This window comes from Pseudorasbora parva, chromosome 16 (genome assembly GCF_024679245.1).
Source record: "Pseudorasbora parva isolate DD20220531a chromosome 16, ASM2467924v1, whole genome shotgun sequence".
Lineage (NCBI taxonomy): Eukaryota > Metazoa > Chordata > Actinopteri > Cypriniformes > Gobionidae > Pseudorasbora > Pseudorasbora parva.
The window spans coordinates 16335308-16360260 of record NC_090187.1 but is presented as its reverse complement, the minus strand read 5'-3'; the positions used below and the strand labels follow the sequence as shown (position 1 = coordinate 16360260).

The following is a 24953-nucleotide window of genomic DNA, read 5'->3' as shown; positions in this document are numbered from 1 at the left end:
CACATCTGATCCTCCTGTGGGCCCAAGGGAAATTGCTGTCAATCAGGGCAGTATATATCCCGGGGGCCCTGAATCAGGAAGCAGACAGCCTGTCGAGACAGGGGCCGAGGCCCGGGGAATGGAGACTCCACCCAGAGGTGGTGGAGCTCCTTTGGAAGGTTTATGGGAAAGCAGAAATAGACCTTCGGCGGAGAATTCCCACTGCCCGCAGTGGTTTTCTCTGACCCATCCGGCCCCGCTGGGGCTGGATGCCATGGTACAGGAGTGGCCGAGGCTGCCTCTGTACGCACGACGCATTAACGCAGAGGCGTTCTCACAGCTTTTCGACGCAGCGTCTCGTTCCCTCAGGGAACTAGGGTTAGATACGTAACCTGAGACGTTTTCCTCAATTTGGTCCTAGTGAGCCCTGCAGAGTTTGGTTCAAACCTTGAAAGACGTCAATAGAAGCTCTTATTGAGAATTAACAGGTTTAGATTTTGATGTTTTATTGAAAAAGTTTGGTCACCATTATGGTGATCAGTCTTTCCTTTAGTTGGGCAGTTTGACTTGGAATATTAAGTAAGCTTATGGTTTTTGTTACAGTGTAAACAACTACAACTCAAAACTAAATAAACAAAACAAACTTTATAAGGAAGAATAATGTTTAACTAAACTCATCACTGAATAAAAATAATAATAAATAATATTCACCAACAATACTTGCTTGCCACATATCTGATGTCTTAAACAGCATAAAGGGGGAACTGCACAAAGATGCACATAGATATCAAGGATCAGCATATGAATCTCAACAATGGTGACATACTTAATGCTGCAATGCATGCTATGCTGGGAGCTACAAGTTTTACACTGTTGTGGCTTAGAAGAGTTGGAGATAAACTGGACGACATCAAATCTCTAGGACTGAACTTGCCTATCCCTGACTTGGAGGTACAAAAATGTACCCTTAAGGGTACCACCCCAGTGACAGCCACTTGTACCTTAAAAGGTACAATTTTGTACTCTTTTTTTTTTTTTTGACAGTGTATAGGGATATTATGTGGCAGACTTTAGGGATACTTTTAGTGATTTGGTTCTTAAGGACATTTTTAAAGAACCCGTTTGTTTACAGATCCCAGGGCGGAAAATGATTTGGTCACTGGCACAAAACATTGACCATGCCCGTCTGTTGTGTGGCTCATTGTTTACTGTGGGTTTTGCGGACAAGGAGCCTGCCCTCCCACAGTACCCGCCACACCAGTGTATCCATGCCACTACTGTCATGTCTGGGTTTCTTCTTGTCATGCCATGCCTAATTTAGCTCAAGCAATGCCTACCAAGCTCCTGTCCACGTCCAGAGTCAAGGAAGAAATGATGCTGCTGACCAGTCAGTAGAAAGAGGCATATAATTAGCACCCATATGTAGAAATCATATTCATTTTTCTACCTGAATTCCATTTACAATTTAAGCTGAATTCTTTTTTTTCATTTTGTAAAAAAAAAAAAAAAAAAAAAAAAAAACAATGAATTTTTTGTTTTGTTTTTTAATACCCGTTCCTAAAAGGAAAAGGAAATGACCAAAAGATACACAGACCTACCCTGATTGACCATTGAATGTTCAAGCTGTTTAATAATGTTCAACCCCTGGACGAAAAATAAGAGGGAAAAAAGACAAATCAAGTTAAAATCTTGAAAAAATGAAAACCGAAAAGGATTTTCTACTTTAAGAATACATGGATTGGCAATCATTTTTTGTTCACCCACAATGGGAAAATATCATGAATATACAATGGGGGAAGTATCATGAATATGGCTTAACACCTTCTGGCTACGTCTGCTACAGTAACCATGCCTTGAACTCTCAATATCCACCATATTTTGCAACATGGAAGTAAGCTATTTTCTTTGCATGTGTGAACTTCCGATTCATTAGCCGCTGTAGGTAAATAACTGGGAGAATAACAAAATGCGGGGAATGGTAAAATAATTTGTGCTATACAACAGTGGGCTTACAATAATGATTAATATGATAACAAATAATGTGATACAAAATAAAAAACAATATTTTTTTGAAAAGTTTTTATCACTATTACTCAGTTAGCAATATAAACTGGGTTAAGATAATGTATTTTAACATATAAAAAATGTTACATCACCTTTAACATAAATTAGAAAAGTAAATGATAAGTGATGGGAAGGCGACATTGTGTTTTTTAGAGATGCCAACTTAGCACCGCCTGCTCTTTTAAAGTTACACCCCACACAATCGTCATCATAAATTAGCAAACAGAATGATGAGTGGGTCAGAAAGAGAGAGATGTGGATCACTCTAAACATCTGCCTGTATCTGTCCTTTAACTGCATCTCTGCAGCATCAATAGTCAGACCAGACAACTGTCAGCTCCAAGGACACTTCAAGTTAAATGGAATGTACCAGGATGGAGATGTTATACTTGGAGGTCTGTTTGAAGTTCATTTTTTCACAGTGTTCCCAGAGCTGAGCTTCAAAACAGAGCCAGAATCACCGTATTGTGAAAAGTGAGTCAAGGGCCATAAGGACTATTTTACTATAAAAAAACAAAACAAAAAAAACAATATATATATATATATATATATATATATATATATATATATATATATATATATATATATATATATATATATATATATATAAATTAACAATTACAAAGACAGAAAAAAATATTAGGAAATATGCTTTCAATAACAATTGCTAGGAAATATGAAATATCTTGTCAAATAATATGTACACAGCTATAATGCTAATTTTACAAAAACAATGTTTTTATTAAAACCACTTTATATCTAATGTGCACCATAGGAGGGTTCCATGAGTGATGCATGATCTCTTTATTCACATTTGAGTTATAGCTTTTGTATTTATTTATTTATTTTTTGTATTTTATTATAATACATTTATCTTTTTTTTGTTTTGGGTTTTTTTGTTTTGTTTTTCTAGATTTGATATGGAAAGCTTCCAGCAGGCCCAAACCATGGTTTTTGCTATAGAGGAGATCAATAAGAACCCGAAACTTCTGCCTAACATCACTCTTGGTTATCATCTTTATGACAACTGTGTGATGCTAGGAATGGCGTTCCGGGCTGCCATATCCCTGGTTAGTGGTACAGAAGAGTCCTTCTCAAACCTAAACTGCACTGGCCCACCACCAGTGATTGGGATTGTGGGTGATCCAGGATCAACTCCATCCATTGCGATTTCCAGTATTCTGGGGCTGTTTCGAGTACCAATAGTAAGATGGAATGAAAAAAGTAAAAATGCACTATATGCAAATATTTTTTTCACTTTTACATGTAATTTTTTGCCATATATATATATATATATATATATATATATATATATATATATATATCATCCTGATTCTATTTATTGTAACACTTTATTTCTCTCTTTCTCATCTGTATGTTGATCATAACTCTATTTCCATTTAATGCCTTCGCTTCATCTCTCCTAATTAGGTTAGTCACTATGCCACCTGCTCCTGTTTGAGTGATAGGAAAAAGTACCCCTCTTTCTTCAGAACTATCCCTAGTGATGCCTTCCAGGTGCGGGCTATGGTTCAGATCTTGAGGCATTTTGGATGGACCTGGGTTGGACTCCTCTACAGTGATGATGACTATGGCATCTATGCTTCTGTGTCCTTCCAGCAGGAAATGCAGCTGTTTGAAAGTTGTGTTGCTTTTTCTGAAATCCTGCCCCATGATAACAACCCCAAAGATATTCAACATATAATGGGAGTAATCCAGGCCTCTTCAGCTAGAGTGGTGGTTGTTTTTTCTACTTCATCCTATCTTATGACTTTGATGGATGAGGTGGTGTTGCAAAACCTGACAGGTAGGCAGTGGATTGCGAGTGAAGCTTGGGCCACTTCCCCTGTGTTTCACAGTCCACGTTTCCTACCCTTCCTGGGGGGCACACTGGGCATCGCCATCAGACGTGGAGAGATCCAGAGACTTAAAGACTTTCTGCTCCGTCTCTGTCCCAGCAATGATCCAAGAAATAATATGTTAAGGATCTTTTGGGAGAACATGTTCAGGTGCAGCTTTGAAACTGGGGGTGCAAATACATATGGAGAACAAATAACAAAGGTCTGTACAGGACAGGAGGATCTGAACACCACGGACACACCATACACTGATGTTTCTGGTTTGAGGGCAGCTTATAATGTCTATAAGGCAGTTTATGCCCTGGCACATGCACTTCATGACTTGTTTCAGTGTGAGGATGGTAGAGGACCGTTCATTGGGAACAGCTGTGCCAACATAATCAACCTGAAACCCTGGCAGGTAAGACCCACAGGTCTACTGCAGATTCTCTCCAGGCATAAAGAAGAGCTTATGTGAAAAAAGCTAAATAAATGGTAGTGAAAATGTGCTAACTACAAGCATAAAAAAGTTGTTTTTTCTGTCTTTCCAACCGCATATGGGAAAATGTGCTCTACATTAATTAATATTTCAGATATTTTAATTAAACTGGTAGTGTCACAACAATATTTCTATTTGTTAGTAACATAAGATATATTTATATGTGATATTATTTGAAAATATAACAATTAAACGTTTTAAGGAACATCAGTCAATCAAGCATTTTTATCATAGAACTTTATGAATTAAAAGTAAAGCGTGGCAATCATGAATGAATGTATATGTTAATTTTAACTTCTAAAAACTTTCTTTTCTCTTTACAAACTGTACAGCTGGTTCATTATCTACAGAAAGTGAACTTCACCACAGGCTTTGGGGATCATGTGTCATTTGATAAGAATGGAGATGCTCTGGCCATCTATGATGTGTTGAACTGGCAGCCGAGCTCTGATGGATCAATAAGGGTTCAAACGGTTGGTGTAGTGAATGAAGGGGCAGGAAAAGGGAAGATGCTCACGCTGGATGAGGAAGCATTATACTGGAATTTTCAGATTAAAAAAGTAATATATATATATATATAATTATAGCATGTTTTTCTTACATTTCTGGCATACTGTAAAACAAGTGTTTCAAAATGCCTCATGAAACAACTAGTATACTGAGCAGTCACTATTATATTTACTGTTGTTAATAAATAACAACATATGCTGTCCCCTGACAGCCCCCACAGTCTGTGTGCAGTGAGAGCTGTCCCCCAGGGACCAGACGAGCCATGAGGAAGGGCCTTCCTGTCTGCTGTTTTGACTGCCTGTTATGCGGAGATGGAGAGATTTCTAATACAACAGGTGAGGACATTTTTGTTGGAAAAACCTTGAATATAGTTTGAAAATAATTTCCTCATAATTTGCTTCTCTATTTTTCTTACTCACAGATGCTATTGATTGCATTATATGTCCAGATGAGTTTTGGTCTAATTCAGATAAAGATCAGTGTGTTCCCAAAGAAGTTGAGTTTCTGTCCTATGAGGAACCTCTGGGGATTTCACTGACCACTGCTTCCCTGCTTGGCACCTGCTTCTGTGCTCTCGTGATGGTCATCTTTGCACATCATCGTAACACACCCATAGTGCGCGCCAACAATTCAGAGCTCAGCTTCCTGTTGCTGTTGTCACTCAAACTGTGTTTCCTGTGTGTGCTGCTTTTCATTGGCCGGCCACAGTTGTGGACATGTCAGTTAAGACATGCAGTGTTTGGCATAAGCTTTGTCCTGTGTGTCTCCAGTATCCTGGTCAAGACTATGGTGGTAATAGCTGTGTTCAAGTCATCTCGGCCAGAGGGCAAAGGAGCAATGAAATGGTTTGGAGCAGTTCAACAAAGATGCACAGTTCTGGTCCTAACAGCCCTCCAGGTTATAATATGTGCAGTCTGGCTCTCAACTGCCTCTCCAACACCCCATAAAAACAACCAGTATATCCGTTCTAAAATAGTCTATGAATGTGCTATTGGCTCAGTGGCTGGTTTTTCTATGCTGCTGGGATACATTGGACTGTTGGCAGCAGTAAGCTTCATGTTAGCTTTCCTGGCAAGAAATCTTCCAGATAATTTTAATGAAGCAAAGTTCATCACTTTCAGTATGTTGATCTTCTGTGCTGTGTGGATTGTATTTGTTCCAGCATATGTGAGCTCACCAGGGAAATATGCAGTGGCTGTGGAGATATTTGCCATTTTAGCTTCTAGTTTTGGATTACTGGTGGCAATATTTGCCCCAAAGTGCTACATCATTATTTTGCATCCAGAAAGAAATACTAAAAAAGCAATCATGGGAAGAGAAACTCAAAAGAGATAGTTTTACATTATTGCGATGTTTCATCTTTGTATAGAATGATTTAAAATATTTAAATGTCTGTTGTTTTATTAGAATTACAATTATTAACTTACAAGTTATTCATTCACTGCTTTAAATTACATTGTTTATTAATTTGTCATATTTTATACATTTTCATTCTTGCCATGTTGCTTGTAAAAATTGTAACTTGTAAGTTTGCAGTTTAAAGGGAATCCAATATTTATTTATTTATATTGAAATATGTGACTGGACCACAACAATATTCATGAGTCTATTTGTGGCAAATAATTTTGATATGGGTCAAAATTATGGATTTTTCTTTTATGCCAAAAATCAATATAAAGTAAAGAACATGTTCCATGAAGATATCTTGTAAATGTCCTACCATAAATATATAACAAATTAATTGTTAGTAGTAATATGTGTTGTAACAAGTAGTAAAAAGATTTTAATTTGGACAACTTTAAACACGATTTTCTTTTTGCACCCTCAGATTCCAGATTTTCAAATAGCTTTATGTCGGACAAATATTCTAACAAACCATGCATCAATAAAACATTAATTTATTCAGCTTTGAGGTGATGTATAAATTTAAATATCAATTGCAAAACATTGACACTAATGACTGGTTTTGTGGTCCAGGGTCACATTTATACAGTATATTTTTTAGGTTTATCACAAACACACAGAGAGAGAGAGAGAGAGAGAGAGAGAGAGAGAGAGAGAGAGAGAGAGAGAGAGAGAGAGAGAGAGAGAGAGAGAGAGAGAGAGAGAGAGAGAGAGAGAGAGAGAGAGAGAGAGAGACTTGATTTAATAAATTAATGAGAAAACAGCTTGATTTTGATTATAGAGATGTTCTCACATAATTAATATAAATGTGTAATTCACATGAGAATGATTTACTTTAAGTCATTAAAGTGGTAAAATTAAATTCATAAAATTAGTTTAAAAATTCTTCAGATAAATTTTAATTTTTTAATGATTTTAAACACAAATCACATCCACCTACCCATATTTGACAATCTAAATATCAGATATTTCATGCTATAGTTAACAAATTTGTGAATATTTTTTTTAATAAAAAAGGAAAAACTACATAAATATAATCATCAGTTATACAGAACTATTGTGACTGCGGTGTGTCATATGACAAGCAATGACACGTCACCATGGAAACAATAAAGTTATGCGTTCTAAATAATGGTTGCCTTAAAACTACTGGTGGCTCAGTAGTGCACAACACAATGAAAAGCATACATAATTCCGCAACACAACAAAATCAAGCCACAACACAATGAAAAAGCCATAACACAACGGAAATACTCCCAGCCACTAGGGGGCTCTCGGAACGCTGTAAAGTTAGCTTTCCTTGTCATTATTCTATAGATTCACCAGTCTTTAAAAAAATATCAATACTACGATCAGTTTTAAATGTGTAACCATTGTAAAGCGACAAGAAATATCCATTCAAAGCTGCATATTTATACTTGAGAATGCTTTTACTTGCTATTACAGCACATGATGCCTAAGGGAATGTCTGCCAATTCCACCAAGTGGTTGAAACGTATAATTTGTGTGAATTAAAATTACTACTTTCTTTTTTAAATGTTCAAATTCCAATGGTGTGCATTACTGAGTAAGTTTTACCAATACAAGCAAGCTGTGGAATTGTAACATGTCTGTGGCGAGGGGGGCGTGGTTTAGTGAAGTCTGTGATGGGAGAGAGAGTCATGCTGCGTCCCAATTCGCCTACTTATACTATGTCCTAAAAGTATGTACTCTTTTTGTGAAGAAAAAGTATATACTTTTGAGTGTGTAGCAGAAAAGTATCCAAGCTTCATTAACGGACTCTGTCGCTTAGTTACGAGTATACCGTCACCGTTTAACTGCCCTGTAAGGCATCGTCAGATTCGTCACAGTTCAAATCCTCCACATTCAGGTTAATCTCCTACCGTATCAGAGAGAAATGTAGCCGAAAGTTGATCTGCCATTTGTGTGTCTTTAATGCAAAGACTCTCTTCATGTGTTTGCAGTTGAAATATAATGATGCATTTAAAAGTTAATGCCAAATGTGTCATTACAAAATTTCACAATGCTGCTGCAGGTGAAATATAATTTGGACAACACTGAATAAATATATTTTTGTCAGGTTAAATATTGATAGTTGGTCACTCAGCCCCCTTTATCTAAACTTCTCTACTTAACCGTCGGACTCGCACATCTGCCATGTTTGTAGTTTTTAACACTTTTTATACGCGTCTGTAGTTCTAATCGAATCCTCGTCCAATTTGCAATGGGTTGTGGGCAATATCAGCCGTTAGAGTGCACATCGATCCGTAAACCATCCGAGTATCTTTGGAATACTCTTTTCAACATACTAAGATTTGGGAATTACTACTTCTATTTTCGAATACTATTTAGTATGAATAATATGCAAATTGGGACGCAGGGTCAGAGGATGAGCAAGTAGGTCAAGTGCAAATGACAAAAACCTGTCTCTTGTTGCGGTAATTGGCGTGGAGAGACAGGATAAAAGCCTGCAGGAAAAGAAGGATCGAGAGAGAAAGAGAGGAGCACTATGTTCTCTGGGACTCGAGGGACAAAGAAGCAGAGAGGAACTTCACAAAACTGATGATTGAACTTTGAGAGTTTGCAATGTTTTGCTTACTGAAAGACGAATAAAGAGATCTCACGAGTCCCAGACACACCAAACCTTGTCTTCTTCCTCACCTCACTCTGAACTTTGTTACATTGGTCCCGAAACCCGGGAGGAAGACCAATGTAACAAAGTTCAGTGTGTACATCGCACATAAACATAAATAAACGAAGGTTCCTCTCAAAGTTCAACCGTCAGTTTTGGGCAGTTAAAGTGTGTAGCGTATAGTTTGTTTGTAGCGTCAAGTGTTGACGGAGTTGAGAGATGGCATCTCGGCCTGAGGGTGGAGAGGCGCCACTATCACTCCGTCACGGCGTCAGGTGTGAGGTGGACTCAAGTGTGGCGGTGGAGGAAGTTTTATTAGCCATTGGAGATCAAGTTTGAAATGAGAACATCTCTTCAGCGTCCAAAATGAACAGAGCGGTGGTGGTTTTCTTAAAGGACGAGAATTTGGTTAACCATCTAGTAAGCAGCGGGATTTCGTTAAGTGGACCTAGTTAACCCAACTCGAAAGGTTTTTGTTTCTAATGTGCCCCCGTTCATCCCTAATGATGAAATTTAGCGTGCACTCTTAATGTACGGAAAGTTTGCTAGTCCGTTAAAAACGATTCCACTAGGAGGCAAAAATACGGCATTAAAACATGTAATGTCGTTTAGGAGACAGGTGGCAATGTTTCTGAAGCAAGCTGAATTGGATGTGTTATTCAGAGTTTCATTTGAAGGGAAGACCTATATGGTTTATGCTAGTACAGGCAGTCTTAAGTGTTTTGAATGTGGAGATGTTGGCCATAAAAGGTCTACATGTCCACATAAGGCTGGCGGTAGTGGTGTTAGTGTTACAGCGAATGTTGTTGATGCAGAGGCCAATGTATCCAATGAAGAGCAAACAAATCGTATTGTGGAACCTATTGCTGATTCAGAGGAAAAAAAACGAATCTAATGGAGATCAAACGACTCCTAATGAAGGAAAAGAAAGTGATGGGAATGATAGTGCGTCATGTGGTGCTGTAGAACATGTAAAGGTTGTAGAAATAGGGAAATGTCTTGATGATGTTTCAATGTTCAATTTCAATGTTCAGATGAGTGAAGTGGTCAATGTGGAGATGAATAGGATATTAAGTAAATAGAGGTGGTTGGAGAGGAAGAAACAAGAGATGACGATATGCTTTCGGATATTTCGGATTTTCGAGATAGGGTCTCAGAATATGGAAGATCTGTATTCTTTGGATGACATTAATGATTTTTTGGACACACCATTTGGAAAATCGATAGAGGTGAAAGATTTTTTCACAGATGAGGAAAAGTTTGTTGTTTCAGTGAAAGCACTGCAGCGTACAGTGAGTTATGATGCATTGAGCAAACAGAAGAGGTTCAGATTAAAGAAACTTGTTACGAAGCTGAGTAAAAGTAAAGGGCCATCTATTTTTAAAAAGTAATGGTTAAAACGCACTGGGTGACTCTTATGATGTGTTATCTTTTTTTCCTTCTGTCTCTGTCCACTTTATATTTTAACCTCTTGATGGAGAACTTAAAAGTGTGTTCTTTAAATATAAATGGAGGAAGAGATAGAGGTAGATTAGCAGTAGTATCAGAGATACATTGTGGACTTTTTTTGGAGTGGTGAACACTGGACTCAGGCTGCAGTACTTTACTTGCCAGTACATGAGGGAGGAGAAGGTCTGGTGGATGTAAAGAGTCGAATCGTTGCTTTCAGACTCCAAGCAGTACAAAACATGCTCTATCAAGAGGATTTAGCATGGACACAGACAGCATGTGTATTCCTGCAGAAGGTTGAAATGTTTGGTTTGGACAAACATCTGTTTTTATTGAAAATGAATGAGTTGAGACTGGACAATCTTTCTTCCTTTTACAAGTCAATGTTACAAGCTTGGAGTAAGGTTTTGAAAGTGGAGAGAAATTTGAATGAACTTGGACAGTGGATTAATGAGGAACCTTTGTTTCATAATCCATTGATTCAGACCAGATTCTTGTCATCAGTAAGCATTCAGAGAACTCTCATAAAGAATGGAGTCACTAAACTGGGACATTTACTGGACAATGGCGGATGGAGTTCAGTGGAAAATTTGAAAGAACTGTCTGGTTTGTGCTCAACAAGAATTGCTTCAAAATTAAGAGACGGGATATTTGCTGTTTTGCCGAGCAGTTACAGAAATATTGTTGCTGGAGGAAGTGTACAACAGCTGAAAGAAATCTTTCCAAGGTTAAAAATTATTCCTGCTGTCAGTGGAGGACAAGAAGAAGAACTTGATGGATGTATACTGTCTTCTAAGACTCCACAGCTGAAAGAGTTTGATGTGGCGTCAAAAAAGGCATTGTACTACATTGCAGTGAAAGTTATTCACATAGACTCACTCAAAAGGCAAACATTTTTGAAGTGGACAGAGACAATGGAGCCAGACTTTCTAGTGAGGGATAGGTGGAGAGCCCTGTATAAGCCTCCCATTGAGAAGAGGCCTGCTGATCTGATTATAGCTGATCTGCAATGATATGATTATAGATCATAACTTAGATGTGCTGTGTTTGACAGAAACCTGGCAAAAACCTGACGATTACATTACTTTAAATGAGTGCACCCCCCGAGATTATTGTTATAAACAGGAGCCACGTCTAAAAGGTAAAGGGGGAGGTGTTGCTGTAATTTATAATAATATCTTCAGTATTACTCAGAAGTCTAGTTTCAAATATAATTCCTTTGAAGTTTTGGTGCTTTATGCAACGCTGTGTAGTGTAAATGATAAATCCCATTTGACATTTGTGTTGGCTACTGTATACAGGCCACCAGTGCACAATACAGACTTTATCAAAGAATTTGCTGGTTTTGTATCAGAGTTAGTATTAGCTGTAGATAAAGTACTAATTCTGCAGCAGAGCGATGACATCTCAGACCATTACCTAATATCATGTATACTTAATTTACCTAAGGCTGCAAAGCCATCCACTCGCTTCAAATATGGCAGGACGATGACCGCTGCGACTAAAGATTGCTTTGTACATAATCTTCCTCATCAGTTCCATCTCCTCAGCATTACAGAGAGCCAAGAGGAACTTGATGCTGCAACAGAAACTATTGACTCTCTCTTTACTAACACTTTAGACATAGTTGCTCCCCGGCGCTTAAAGAAGATTAAAGCCGATAATCCAACGTCGTGGTACAACGAGCACACTCTGGCCCTTAAAACAGCAGCCAGAAAAATGGAGCGCAGCTAGAAGAAAACAAAACTGGAGGTTTTTCGCAATTTGTGGAAAGAGAGCATGATGGCATATAGAAAGTCCATAAAAACTGCTAGATCTGCTTATTTCTCAACTCTTTTAGAAGAAAACAAACACAACCCTAAGTATTTATTCGATACAGTGGCTAAATTATCAAAAAATAAAGCTTCAGCTTCTGATGTTTGTAAACAACACAGCAGTAATGACTTTATGAACTTCTTTACTAGTAAGATTGATGATATTAGGAATAAAATTATAACCATGCAGTCGCCTGCTACATTATCACTTCAGACAGAGCACTATAGTATCACTGAGGAAAAATTACACTCATTCACTGCTATAGGAGGAGAAGAATTGGCTAAACTTGTTAAATCATCAAAATCAACAACATGTATGCTTGACCCTATACCAACTAGGCTATTAAAAGAGATGCTTCCAGAGGTCATAGATCCTCTGCTTAATATCATTAATTCATCCTTGACATTAGGATATGTACCGAAAACTTTTAAGTTGGCTATAATAAAACCACTTATTAAAAAACGCAACTTGATCCTAAAGAATTAGTCAATTACAGGCCAATCTCAAATCTACCATTTCTATCAAAAATACTAGAAAAGGCCGTGTCTTCACAATTACGTTCCTTTTTGGAAAGAAATGGTATATGTGAGGATTTCCAGTCAGGATTTAGACTGTATCATAGTCCTGAGACTGCTCTCATTAGAGTTACAAATTATTTACTCTTATCATCTGATCGTGGTTGTATCTCTCTATTAGTGTTACTCGATCTTAGCGCTGCATTCGATACTATCGATCACAATATTCTTCTGAATATAATTGAAAATTATGTTGGCATTAGTGGAACTGCTTTGGCATGGTTTAAATCGTACTTATCTGACCGTTATCAGTTTGTAGCAGTAAATGAAGACATGTCGAACCGATCACAAGTTCAGTATGGGGTACCGCGAGGCTCAGTGTTAGGACCGCTGCTCTTCACCCTGTATGCTACCACTGCGAGATATCATTAGGAAGCATGGCGTTAGTTTTCATTGTTATGCTGACGATACTCAGCTCTATATTTCCTCACGCCCTGACGAAACCTACCAATTAACAAGATTAACGGAATGCATAGCTGATATAAAAAATTGGATGAATATTTAATTTCCTGCAACTTAATTCAGATAAAACTGAATTTTTAATTATTGGATAGAAAAGCTCCACAAGTAGTTACAGAGAATACTGTCTAACACTTGATGACTGCTCTTTCAAGCCCTCGTCGTCAGTGAGGAACCTGGGTGTGCTCTTTGAAACCAATCTTTCATTTGAAAGCCACGTTTCTAGCATCTGTAAAACTGCATTCTATCATCTTAAAAATATATCTAAATTACGGCACATGCTTTCAATGCAAAATGCTGAACAGTTAGTACATGCGTTCATGAGCTCAAGGCTAGATTATTGTAATACTCTACTGGGTGGTTGCCCTGCTCGCTTAATAAACAAACTCCAGCTGGTCCAAAATGCAGCAGCACGAGTTCTTACTAGAACCAGGAAGTGTGATCTTATTAGTCCAGTTCTGTCAACACTGCACTGGCTCCCTATTAAACATCGCATACATTTTAAAATCTTGCTTATTACTTACAAAGCACTAAATGGTTTAGCTCCCCGGTACTTAAGCGAGCTCTTAACACATTATACTCCATCACGTCTATTGCGGTCTCAAAACTCTGGCCAGTTGATAATACCTAGAATATCTAAATCAACTGCAGGCGCTCGATCCTTTTCCTATTTAGCTCCTAAACTCTGGAATAGTCTTCCCAGCACTGTTCGGGAAGCAGACACACTCTGTCAGTTTAAATCTTGACTAAAAACATATCTTACTATGGCATACACATAGAACATTTTTAACTTTCATTATTCAAATCAATTGACTGATTGTTACGCCCGTTTCACACATACTCCGTGTTGTGCTTTCACATATGCTGCGTTTGCAGTCCCCAACTGATCCGCTGTTGCATACCACAAACACAGCATTTATTCATTATTTTTTATTTAAAATCCAAAAGCTTTTACTGAACATGGCTCGTCAGAATTCCAATTCTCTTTGTTTACTCTTTAATAGAAGTCAGGTTACGTAGCCTACTACATTTAAACAACATTTTATTAAATTCATTTATTTATATTTATATACTTTAGATTTAGCTCACACAAGTGGCAAACATTTAAACATAGGTTATAGCCTTAAATCACAAACATTTTAAATTAGAAACTTAGTCTATTCAAAAACAGCCGACTCTCGTCTTTTCTTTCGTTTTTACACCCTTTTAAAAGAAATCCTGCAGGTCAAAAAGAACTTTGCTTTTCACCTCCAAGAAAGTACGAGTGCTCTCCATTATGGCACTTTTTTTTGTAACCTAAATGCCAGGTAAGGTGTCGTTTTGTTGCTTTACTTGAGAAAAAAAGCCATGTGTTGACTTTGAAACAAGAGTATATTTTAAATGATATGCATCGACATTTACATTTACATTTTACATTTATGCATTTAGCAGACGCTTTTATCCAAAGCGACTTACAACTCAGGAGAACAGGAAGCGATCCGTCAAGAAGAGGCAACGAAACACAAAAAGTGCCCTAAATACTAAGATTTGTACACTGCTTAGAGTAGCAAAGACCAGAAAAGGCAAGAAGAAAGGAGAAATAGAGGTTTTTTTTTTTTTTTTTTAATGTAAGATTAAGTGCTCATGGAAGAGATGAGTTTTTACCCGTCTTTTGAACGAAGTGAGTGATTCTGTTGTGCGTATGGAGGACGGGAGATCGTTCCACCAACCCGGAACAATGAAAGAAAAAGTTCGAGAGAGGGATTTCATGCCTCTCTGTGATGGTACCACAAGCCTTCGCTCATTAGCTGAGCGAAGGCTTCTGGTGGGTGTGTAGACTCGTAGGAGTGAGTCGAAGTATGCGGGTGCTGCGCTTGTGAAAGATCCATAAGCAAGAGTCAGGGCTTTGAATTTGATCCGGGCAGCGAGTGGTAGCCAATGCAGAGAGATGAATAGAGGTGTGACATGAGCCCTTTTGGGCTCATTGAATACAAGACGTGCTGCAGCGTTCTGGATCATTTGCAACGGTTTGATTGCACAAGATGGAAGTCCAGCCAGAAGCGCGTTGCAATAGTCAAGTCTAGAAATGACCAGGGCTTGGACAAGAAGCTGTGTTGCATGCTCCGTAAGGAACGGTCTGATTTTCCTGATATTGTGCAATGCAAACCTGCATGACCGAGCCGTCTTCGAGATGTGGTCTTTGAAGGACAGCTGGTCATCAAAGATTACTCCAAGATTTCTGACCGACCCCGAAGGAGTAATCAGAGATTAACCTAGCTGGATGGTAAAATCGTGTTGTATGGTGGGGTTAGCAGGGAAAACAAGCAGCTCAGTCTTTGCTAGATTGAGCTGCAGGTGATGTTTTTTCATCCATGCCGAGATGTCCGCCAGACAGTTTGAGATTCGTGCAGCTACTGTGGGATCATCTGGTTGAAATGAGAGGTAGAGCTGTGTGTCATCAGCATAGCAATGATAAGAGAGACCATGCGCCTGAATGATGGGTCCCAGTGATGTAGTGTAAATGGAGAAGAGGAGAGGTCCAAGCACTGAGCCCTGAGGAACCCCCGTGGTCAGTTGATGTGTTTTGGATACCTCTCCTCTCCAGGCAACCTTAAAAGACCTACCTGTGAGATAGGACTCAAACCAGTGGAGTGGAGTCCCTGTGATGCCCAGTGATGAGAGGGTGGACAGAAGAATCTGATGATTCACAGTGTCAAAGGCAGCAGACAGATCAAGGAGGATGAGGACTGATGATTTGGATGCAGCTTTAGCCAGCCGCAAGGCTTCAGTAACTGACAGTAATGCCGTCTCAGTTGAGTGGCCCTTTTTGAAGCCTGACTGGTTTACGTCCAGTTGATTAGTCTGTGAGAGGAAAGATGAGACCTGGTTGAAAACAACTCTTTCAAGTGTTTTCGCAATGAATGGTAGGAGAGAAACAGGTCTGTAGTTCTCTACAAGTGATGTGTCTAATGTGGGTTTTTTAAGCAGTGGGGTTACCCGAGCCTGCTTGAATGTGGTGGGGAAGATGCCGGTGGAGAGAGATGTGTTGATGATGTGTGTGAGTGCTGGTAAGAGTGTAGGGGAGATGGCTTGTAGGAGATGTAAGGGGATGGGATCTAGAGGGCAGGTAGTGGGATGGCTGGAGAGGAGAAGCTTAGATACTTCGTCCTCAGTGAGTGTAGAGAAGGAGGAGAGAAGATGTTTGGCTGTGGAAGTGGCTGATTCAAAAGTGTGTCTGTGTGGAGGTGTGAACTGACTGCTAATGAGTGTGGTTTTGTTTGTGAAAAAATTGGCAAGATCGTCTGCAGAAAGAGAGGTGGTGGGAGGTGGTGGAGGGGGACAGAGGAGAGAGGTGAAAGTTCTGAAAAGTGTGCGTGAGTCTGAGGTGCTGTTGATTTTGTTGTGGAAATATGCGGATTTAGCTGTATGGACGTCCTGTGAGAAGGAAATGAGCAGAGATTGGTACTTACTCAGGTCAGATGGGTCGTTTGATTTGCGCCATTTTCTCTCTGCTGCCCTAAGTTTAGTCCGGTGTTCACGAAGAACATCAGATAACCAAGGGTTAGAGGGAGTAGCACGAGCTGGCCTAGAAGACAGAGGGCAGATAGTATCTAGACAAGAGGTTAAAGTGGAACATAAAGTGTCTGTTGCAGTGTTGACATCCATAGAGGAGAATTTTGTGGGTGACGGAAGAGAGGATGATACAACGGAGGAGAGGTGAGAGGGAGAAAGAGAACGCAGGTTTCGTCTGAAACTAACTGGTAGAGGAGGTGGAAGCATAAGAGTAGTGAGATGTATATTAAATGTGATGAAGTAGTGATCCGAGAAGTGTAAGGGTTTGACCAAAGTGTTTTCTGTAGTGCAGTTGCGTATGTAGATGAGGTCAAGTTGGTTGCCAGATTTGTGTGTGTGTGAGGTAGTGAGAAGTTTGTGATCGAATGAGGATAGAAGGGAGTGAAAATCTGTAGCATACGGTTTGTCCAGGTGGATGTTGAAATCACCAAGGATTACAAGTGGGCTGCCATCCTCAGGGAATGAGGACAGCAGCACATCTAGTTCCTCAACAAAGGTGCCCAATTGACCTGGAGGGCGGTAAATGACTACAAGATGGATTTTAGCTGGAGCTGTAACTGTAATAGCATGGTATTCAAATGAGATGTTATTACAGAGAGAGGTGTGGGTTGAGTATTTCCAACACACCGTTATTGGAAAAATTTCAATATCTGTGGTGAAATGACTAGATTTTCGCGTCAGTAAATGTTTATTTTAATGCAAACAATCTTCTGTCGTTTTAATACAGCAACGCAGCGCAGCAAAAAATAGACTCGGAACGAAAACGATCCGTGCACTGCTGCAGACGCAACGCTTCTGGAACGGACTGACGGACCGCATCCGCGTGCAGTGTGAAAGCTGTCCTCCGTTAACATGGGTACGGAAAAAAATACGCAACGCACACGCACTGCAGACGGAGTATGTGTGAAACGGGCGTCAGGCTGCATTAACTAGGTCAGCCGGAACCGGGAACACTTCCCATAACACCTGATGTACTCATTACATCATAAAAAGAGTGGCATCCACACTAGTTAGTCTCTCTGATTATCCCGAGGTTTATCCCGGATCTGGGCCCTGTCCGGATCGGATGGTGGACCTGCCTGGACATGACCAACGCATCCTGGAGTGTCTGCTGAGCCGTGTCAATTGGTGTCTCCTCCGAATTTGCCTCACCGGCACGACATGCTCAAAACCCGTCTCCGGCGCAATAATTCCGATCTTTCATGTAGTCATACTCTTGTGTAATCGACGCCCCATCCTAAATAAATCTGTCTCTTCCGTGATACCCTAAAATTTTGAATATTCCAATCTAATATGATTTCTGACCTGTAAGGTTGCCAGAATAATAATCTTACACGGTGTGTTAATAGGCCAGAGGAGAACTGGCACCCCGACTGAGTCTGGTTTCTCCCAAGGTTTATTTTTCTCCATCATGCCCTAATGGAGTTTTGGTTCCTTGCCACTGTCGCCTTTGGCTTGGCTTGCTCAGTTGGGGACACTAAAATTATGATTAAAGTTATTCAACTAATTATACAAATACAATTTATGAATTAGGTTTTATTTAATTCTATAAACTATAATACTGATATGCCAATATTGTCACTCTATGATAAATTAAAATAAGCTGATAACATCACTGTTTACTCCAGTACGACTGTACAGCCAAATCTATTTTTGTTGCATTATTATCCTGTTTGACACTGTGAAGCTGCTTTGACACAACCGTGATTGTAAAAGCGCTATATAAATAAAGTTGATCTACAATGGAGGCTTATTCACTGGGCGATAGCTACAAACAGACATGTGACACACCTGAATCCAGCAGTCGGGGTGGAGTGTAGGTTTTGTAGTGATGAAGAAACTATAGAACATTTGTTCTTAAGATGTTTGAGACTTGGAGGTCTTTTTAGATTGCTTGATGCTTGGTTTCAAGGTTTTGATGAGGAGTTCTCCTATAAAGTTTTTATTGGAGGACTCAAATGCAAAGTGTTAGATAGAGGCAAAGTGTGTTTATTAAATTATTTAATTGGTACAGCGTAGCTTGCAATGTGGAAAACAAGGAAAATAAGGAGTTGGAACTTGGTTCAACAGATGCAGAAATAATGTTGAAGTGTATGGTAAAATGAAGGATAAAAATAGAATTTTCATATTATAAACTGAGTTTGGGGTATTGATGAGGTTTTATGTGTTATTGATGATGGAGTTTTATTATTTACGTTTAAATGTAATTGTTGCTGAGGAAAATATGATAGTGTTGTTGTACATACTGGATTAATGTTATAATAAAGATCTATTCAACCTCCCCCCCCCCCTCTCTCTCATCATCAATGGTGAGAGCAGAATGCACATGTTTGTCTAATTTGATGATTGGAAACAAGTGGAAAAGTCCACAAGAAATGTGTAATTTGATGGGCATTAAGTTTGTTAGATTTATGGAAAAAACAATGAAGGATTTTTTTTCAGTTCTTCCTTCTATCTACAGACAAAGTATTAAAGAAAATCACTGTGGCAAACAAGAGAGTGAAATGAAAGAAAGTTTTCCAAAAATTCATATTTCAATGGTAATAGATGAAGAGCCTGAAGAAAAATCCGTTCTTGTGTTCTGTGTACCTGAACTGAATTTGTTTGAAAATGTTTCAAAGAAAGCCTTGTATTTATCATGTGTGAAAGTCTCTCATCAATCTGAACTGAAGAATTGTAAAGAATCAAAGTGGTTAGATGTGTTTGGACAGGACTTTTCTCCTAAGAGATGTTGGAGATCTTTATACAAGTCACCTATTGAAAAACGCACTGCTGATATTCAGTGGAGGATTGTGCATTTGGCAACACCTGTTGATCCCACTGTGGGCACAGAATACATTTTTTGTGGTCTTGAAGAAACTTTAAAACATCTTTTTTTTAGAATGTTCTAGGCTAAATGGTCTGTACCAGACTTTAAAGAGTTGGCTTAGAATACTTGGAGAAAATATGAATGAAAATGTATTTATATTTGGCCCAAAATATATTCCAACAGATAAAAAACTAATTTCCTTAATCATTTTTTTTAATTGGTGAAGCTAAGCTGGCAATATGGATTACAAGGAAAAATAAGCGGAAAAAAGTGGATTAACTGAACCTGAAATTATTTTAAAGGCTTTTGTATCTGCAAGGATTAAAGCAGAATTTTTTAACTAAAAATTAACAAAAAAAAATTAACTAAAAATTATTAACAAAAAATAATTTTTGTTATTATAATTTAATAACAAAAATTTGTTAATTTTTGCTATTAAATTAACAAATAATGTGGTTGCATTCAATAAGTTTTGGGGACAGGCAGAAATTGCGTGTGGTTGACCAAGATGGAAATGTATTTTTAAATTTGTAATTATTATTATTATTTTATTATTATTATTTATTTATTTATTTATTTATTTTTTCTCATTGTGAGTTTTTTTGTAAACATATGGTTTCAAGTGAATAAAGAGCAATTAAAAGTCAAAGTCTCTCTCTCTCTCTCTCTCTCTCTCTCCCTCTCTGTGTGTGTGTTGCATGCTGGGAGTGAGTGAACGTGAGTGAGTTTGGGCGTGGTTGAGAGTTGGTGTGTTGGAGTTTGTTTATTAATTTTCTTTTTTTCCCTTTCTTGAAGTGTGTTTTGTACAGTGGTAGAATTTTTTGGGCTGACCTTGGTCAGCGAGTGGGGAAAATGGGGACAAATGCGGGCGATCTCTCGCAACTGACTATTAGACATGGGTGTAAATGTATGCCTGATGCGTCTGTGTCAATAGAGGATTGCCTGGTGGCTGTGAGCGCTGCAGTCGGCGGCGTTAATATCAGATCTGCATCTCGTATGAACAAGGCAAAAGTTATTTTCCTGAGCCAGTGTCACAAAGGTGTTTTGGTGTAGGATTCATGTTTCATGTTTTAAGGTTTCATGTTCACTGTCATGTTTTGTCATGCACTTCCTGGTCTTGTCATGTGGTCCATTGTCATGTGATTCCATGCCCTCATGTGTTCCTGCCTCGTGTTCCTGTGTCTTGTTGTCATTGGTTTATAGGTTAATCATTGTTCACAGGTGTCCCTTGTTTTGTCACTTGCCCTTTTGTATTTAAGCCCTCATGTTTGCCATAGTCTTGGTCAGTTATTGTTGATGATGTATGTGTAACCCACGGTTGGTGAGTGTTTTGTATAGTCAAGTCTAAGTCAAGTCAAGTAAAGTTTTATTTGGTTTTGCCAAGTCTTTTGTTTATGTTTGGATTTATGTTAATAAACTGCACTTGGGTTCTTAATCCCGCCTCCAGTGGATCACCTTGTTACAGAATAACTGACCTTCCCTAATATGAACCCAGCAGTTTGCCTTTTGCGTCTCCGCCAGGGCAACCGATGCCTTGAGGACTATGTGGTGGAATTTTGTGGACTATGTCATGCGGTGGATTTTAATGATGTGGCGCTGAAAGACATTTTTAGATTTGGGTTGAATGAATCTCTGCTCTCCCATCTCCCAGGAGGGAAAATCCACTTGTCCCTGGAGGGATACATTGACCATGCCCTCCTGGTTACTGGCTCCTCATTTACTGTGGGGACTGTGGAGGAAGAGCCCCCTAGTCCCACAGACGTCCATGCTCCAGCCCAAGTCCATGCTCCAGCCCAAGTCCATGCTCCAGCCCATGAGCCCGCTCCGGCTCCAGCCCCAGTCCAGGCTCCAGCCCATGAGCCCGCTCTGGCTCCAGCCCCAGTCCAGGCTCCAGCCCATGAGCCCGCTCTGGCTCCAGCCCCATTCCAGGCTCCAGCCCATGAGCCCACTCCGGCTCCAGCCCACTTCCTGGCTCCAGCCCATGTCCAGGCTCCAGCCCACAAGCCCGTAGCTTCCCCCAAGAAAATTTTGGGGGCGGCAAGGGGCCCCTAGAACTGCCTCTACCGCCATGGCCCCTGGAACTGCCTGAACCGCCATGGCCCCTGGAACTGCCTGAACCGCCATGGCCCCTTGAACTGCCTGAACCGCCATGGCCCCCTGAACTGCCTGAACCGCCATGGCCCCTTGAACTGCCGCTACCGCCAAGCCTGTCCACGCCCAGGGGTCCAAGCCTGTCCACGCCCGGGGGTCCAAGCCTGTCCACGCCCGGGGGTCCAAGCCTGCCAACGCCTCACGGTCCGGGTCCGCCCACGCTCCCAGGCCCGTCCCAGCTACGCCAGGGTCCTGGTCCGGTGCCTTGGCACGGGCCTGGCCCACCATCCCTCCCCCAAGTCCGCCCCCCAAGACTTTGTTGATTGTTTGGTTTATGTATGGGCGTCAGGGGCCGCCCATAGAGGGGGGGATCTGTCACAAAGGTGTTTTGGTATAGGATTCATGTTTCATGTTTTAAGGTTTCATGTTCACTGTCATGTTTTGTCATGCACTTCCTGGTCTTGTCATGTGGTCCATTGTCGTGTGATTCCATGCCCTCATGTGTTCCTGCCTCGTGTTCCTGTGTCTTGTTGTCATTGGTTTATAGGTTAATCATTGTTCACAGGTGTCCCTCGTTTTGTCACTTGCCCTTTTGTATTTAAGCCCTCATGTTTGCCATAGTCTTGGTCAGTTATTGTTGATGATGTATGTGTAACCCACGGTTGGTGAGTGTTTTGTATAGTCAAGTCTAAGTCAAGTCAAGTCAAGTCAAGTAAAGCTTTATTTGGTTTTGCCAAGTCTTTTGTTTATGTTTGGATTTATGTTAATAAACTGCACTTGGGTTCTTAACCTCGCCTCCAGTGGATCACCTTGTTACAGCCAGTGCCAAATGGTAAATGATTTAATAGAGAGCGGATTAATGATCAATGAAATTGTTTTGCCCGTGTTGCCTCTATCGAGCCCATCAAAGAAGAGTGCCTTGTCAAATGTACCTCCATTTGTGAAAAATGAGAAACTAGAGGAAATATTGCAGCGAAATGGTAAATTAGTGAGTCCCATTAAGATGATTACGCTCGGATGCAAAAATCCTGAACTTAAACATGTAATGTCTTTTCGACGACAGGTTTTCATGATTTTGAATTCGCAGAGTGATCCTTTGAACCTGTCGGCGAAATATGTCAGCGAAAGAAAAAAACTGTAAATAAGAAGATTTTATGTCATTTGAAGCTTTCAGGAGGAGGACAAGTGACTGATGAGCGAGCAATAATGTCCCATGCTTTAGCCTTTATGAAGATCTTTATAAGGCCGAACCCTGTGATGATGAAATGGCTGATATTCTTCTTCAGGATTTACCTCAACTCACGAAAGAGGAGAAATCTAGACTTGATCAACTTTTGACTTTTGATAAGCTGACTGTAGCTGTTCAGGAACTCTCTTCAGGCAAAGTGCCAGGATTGGATGGACTGAATGCAGAATTCTACAAACTGATTTTAAAGGACTTGTTTTCTGTTTTCTTGGAGTGTCTAGAAAGAGGAACATTGCCTGTGAGCCTTCGGAGGGCCGTGATAACTTTACTACCTAAGAAGGGTGACCTGGGAGACATCAAAAATTGGCGCCCTGTGTCATTGCTTGGAATTGATTACAAAATATTTTCCAAAGCTCTAACTAATAGACTTAAAATGTGTATATCTTCAGTGATTCATGCAGACCAATCTTACTGTATTCCGAACCGATCCATTTTTGACAATCTTTTACTAGTTTGAGATTTGATTTCCTTTGCCAAGGTGCATAAACTTGATGTGGGTTTTGTTTCATTGGATGAGGAGAAAGTCTTCGATTGAACTGATTATGGCTTTCTTTTTAAATGTCTTAATGCTTTTGGTTTTGGTCAAGCATTTATTTCTTATGTCAAGCTGTTGTACACAGATGTATACAGTTTATTAAAAATAAATGGTACACTTTTGAGACCTTTTTAGTTGGCAGAGGTATACGACAAGGCTGTGGTCTCGGGTATTTTATATGGTATTGTTATTGAACCACTTTTGATAGATCTGAGATGTCGGTTAAGTGGGATCTCAACAGTGTATTCTTATAGTACAGATTTGGTAACAGTTAAACTAAGCGCATACGCTGATGATGTTACTGTGGTAATAAGGTCAGATGAAGATGTTAAGAAAATGATGGCTTCTCTTAATGTCTATCAGAGAGCCTCTTCCTCAAGAAAAAAAATGGCAAAAGACTGTATCCTTTGCATTGTGCAAATGGGAGAACGGAGGTCCTCCAGTACTCCCTCAGCATTGCTCTTGGAGTTTGGAAGGATTTAAAGTGCTTGGAGTTTTTCTGGGGGAAGCTCAATATATGGAAAATAATTGGGAAGGTCTAGTTGATAAAGTGTCTGGCCGTCTACAGAAGTGGAGGTGGATCCTCCCCCAATTGTCATTTAGGGGTAGAGTGCTTATTATTAATAACTTGGCTGCATCTATGCTATGGCATCGGCTAAATGTACTTGATCCAGTAGAGATTGGAGGCCAAGGGTTAATTGATTTGGCTGCCAAAGTTAAAACTATGAGGCTAAAAGTTGCTCAGACCTTACTATATGTTAAGGAGTATACTACACAATGGGTGTCTTTTGGCGTGGCTTTGCTTAGAACTTTTGGTGGTTTTCCCTTGACAAGCAATTGTTTAGTGACAGGTTTAGTGACAACATGTTACAGTGTTTACATGGTATAATTTCTGGTAAGCCACGCTTTTTGTTATTTCAATTAAATTAAATTATTGGGATTGGATTTAATATTGACTCATTTGGATAAATGTTAGGCACACAAGATGTACCTAATCTCAAGAAGAACCAACTCACCTAATCTCAAGAAGAACCAACTCACCTAATGCTGTAAACATACAGAGAGCCCTATCAGCTGGCAGGTGTTATTTAAGGTAAAAAATAACTTTACTTTATTTTAATAAATTTTTTATTTAATGATATAAATACAAATATAATAAATATGTAATATGGCACACTACACATATTTAGCAAAATACTCTTTTTTTCTAGCCTATTATGGTCATTAAGGGCTTTCCTGAGGTAAATGTTATGTGACAATTGTTCTCCAGTTGTTTTATTGACTCCTTTGTTAGATTAAATGGTCAATATTATATTTGAGGAATATTTAGGTAAGTTGTAGGCTTGTAGGTCTAAGTGCAGCTAGGGATCTGTCACGTAACATTTACAAGTGTAATACTCGTATTTGTCTGTCTCAATGAATCCGTGCTTACCGAGTATTTATGCATGGGTTCTTGGCTATTTCTGTATCTGTCGTGCCCACTGGATAGAGGAGTC

The 24953-nt window shown here is 39.5% G+C and overlaps 1 protein-coding gene across 1 annotated transcript; it reads left to right on the top strand.

Moving 5' to 3' along the window:
* The first annotated feature begins 2296 nt into the window (after window positions 1–2296).
* On the top strand, window positions 2297–6225 carry LOC137043183 (extracellular calcium-sensing receptor-like). The gene is made up of 6 exons (XM_067419355.1): window positions 2297–2517; window positions 2957–3248; window positions 3475–4302; window positions 4713–4940; window positions 5102–5225; window positions 5312–6225. Exons 1-6 carry the CDS (start codon window positions 2297–2299, stop codon window positions 6223–6225), a joined length of 2607 nt encoding a protein of 868 aa, XP_067275456.1.
* Window positions 6226–24953: the final 18728 nt, after the last annotated feature.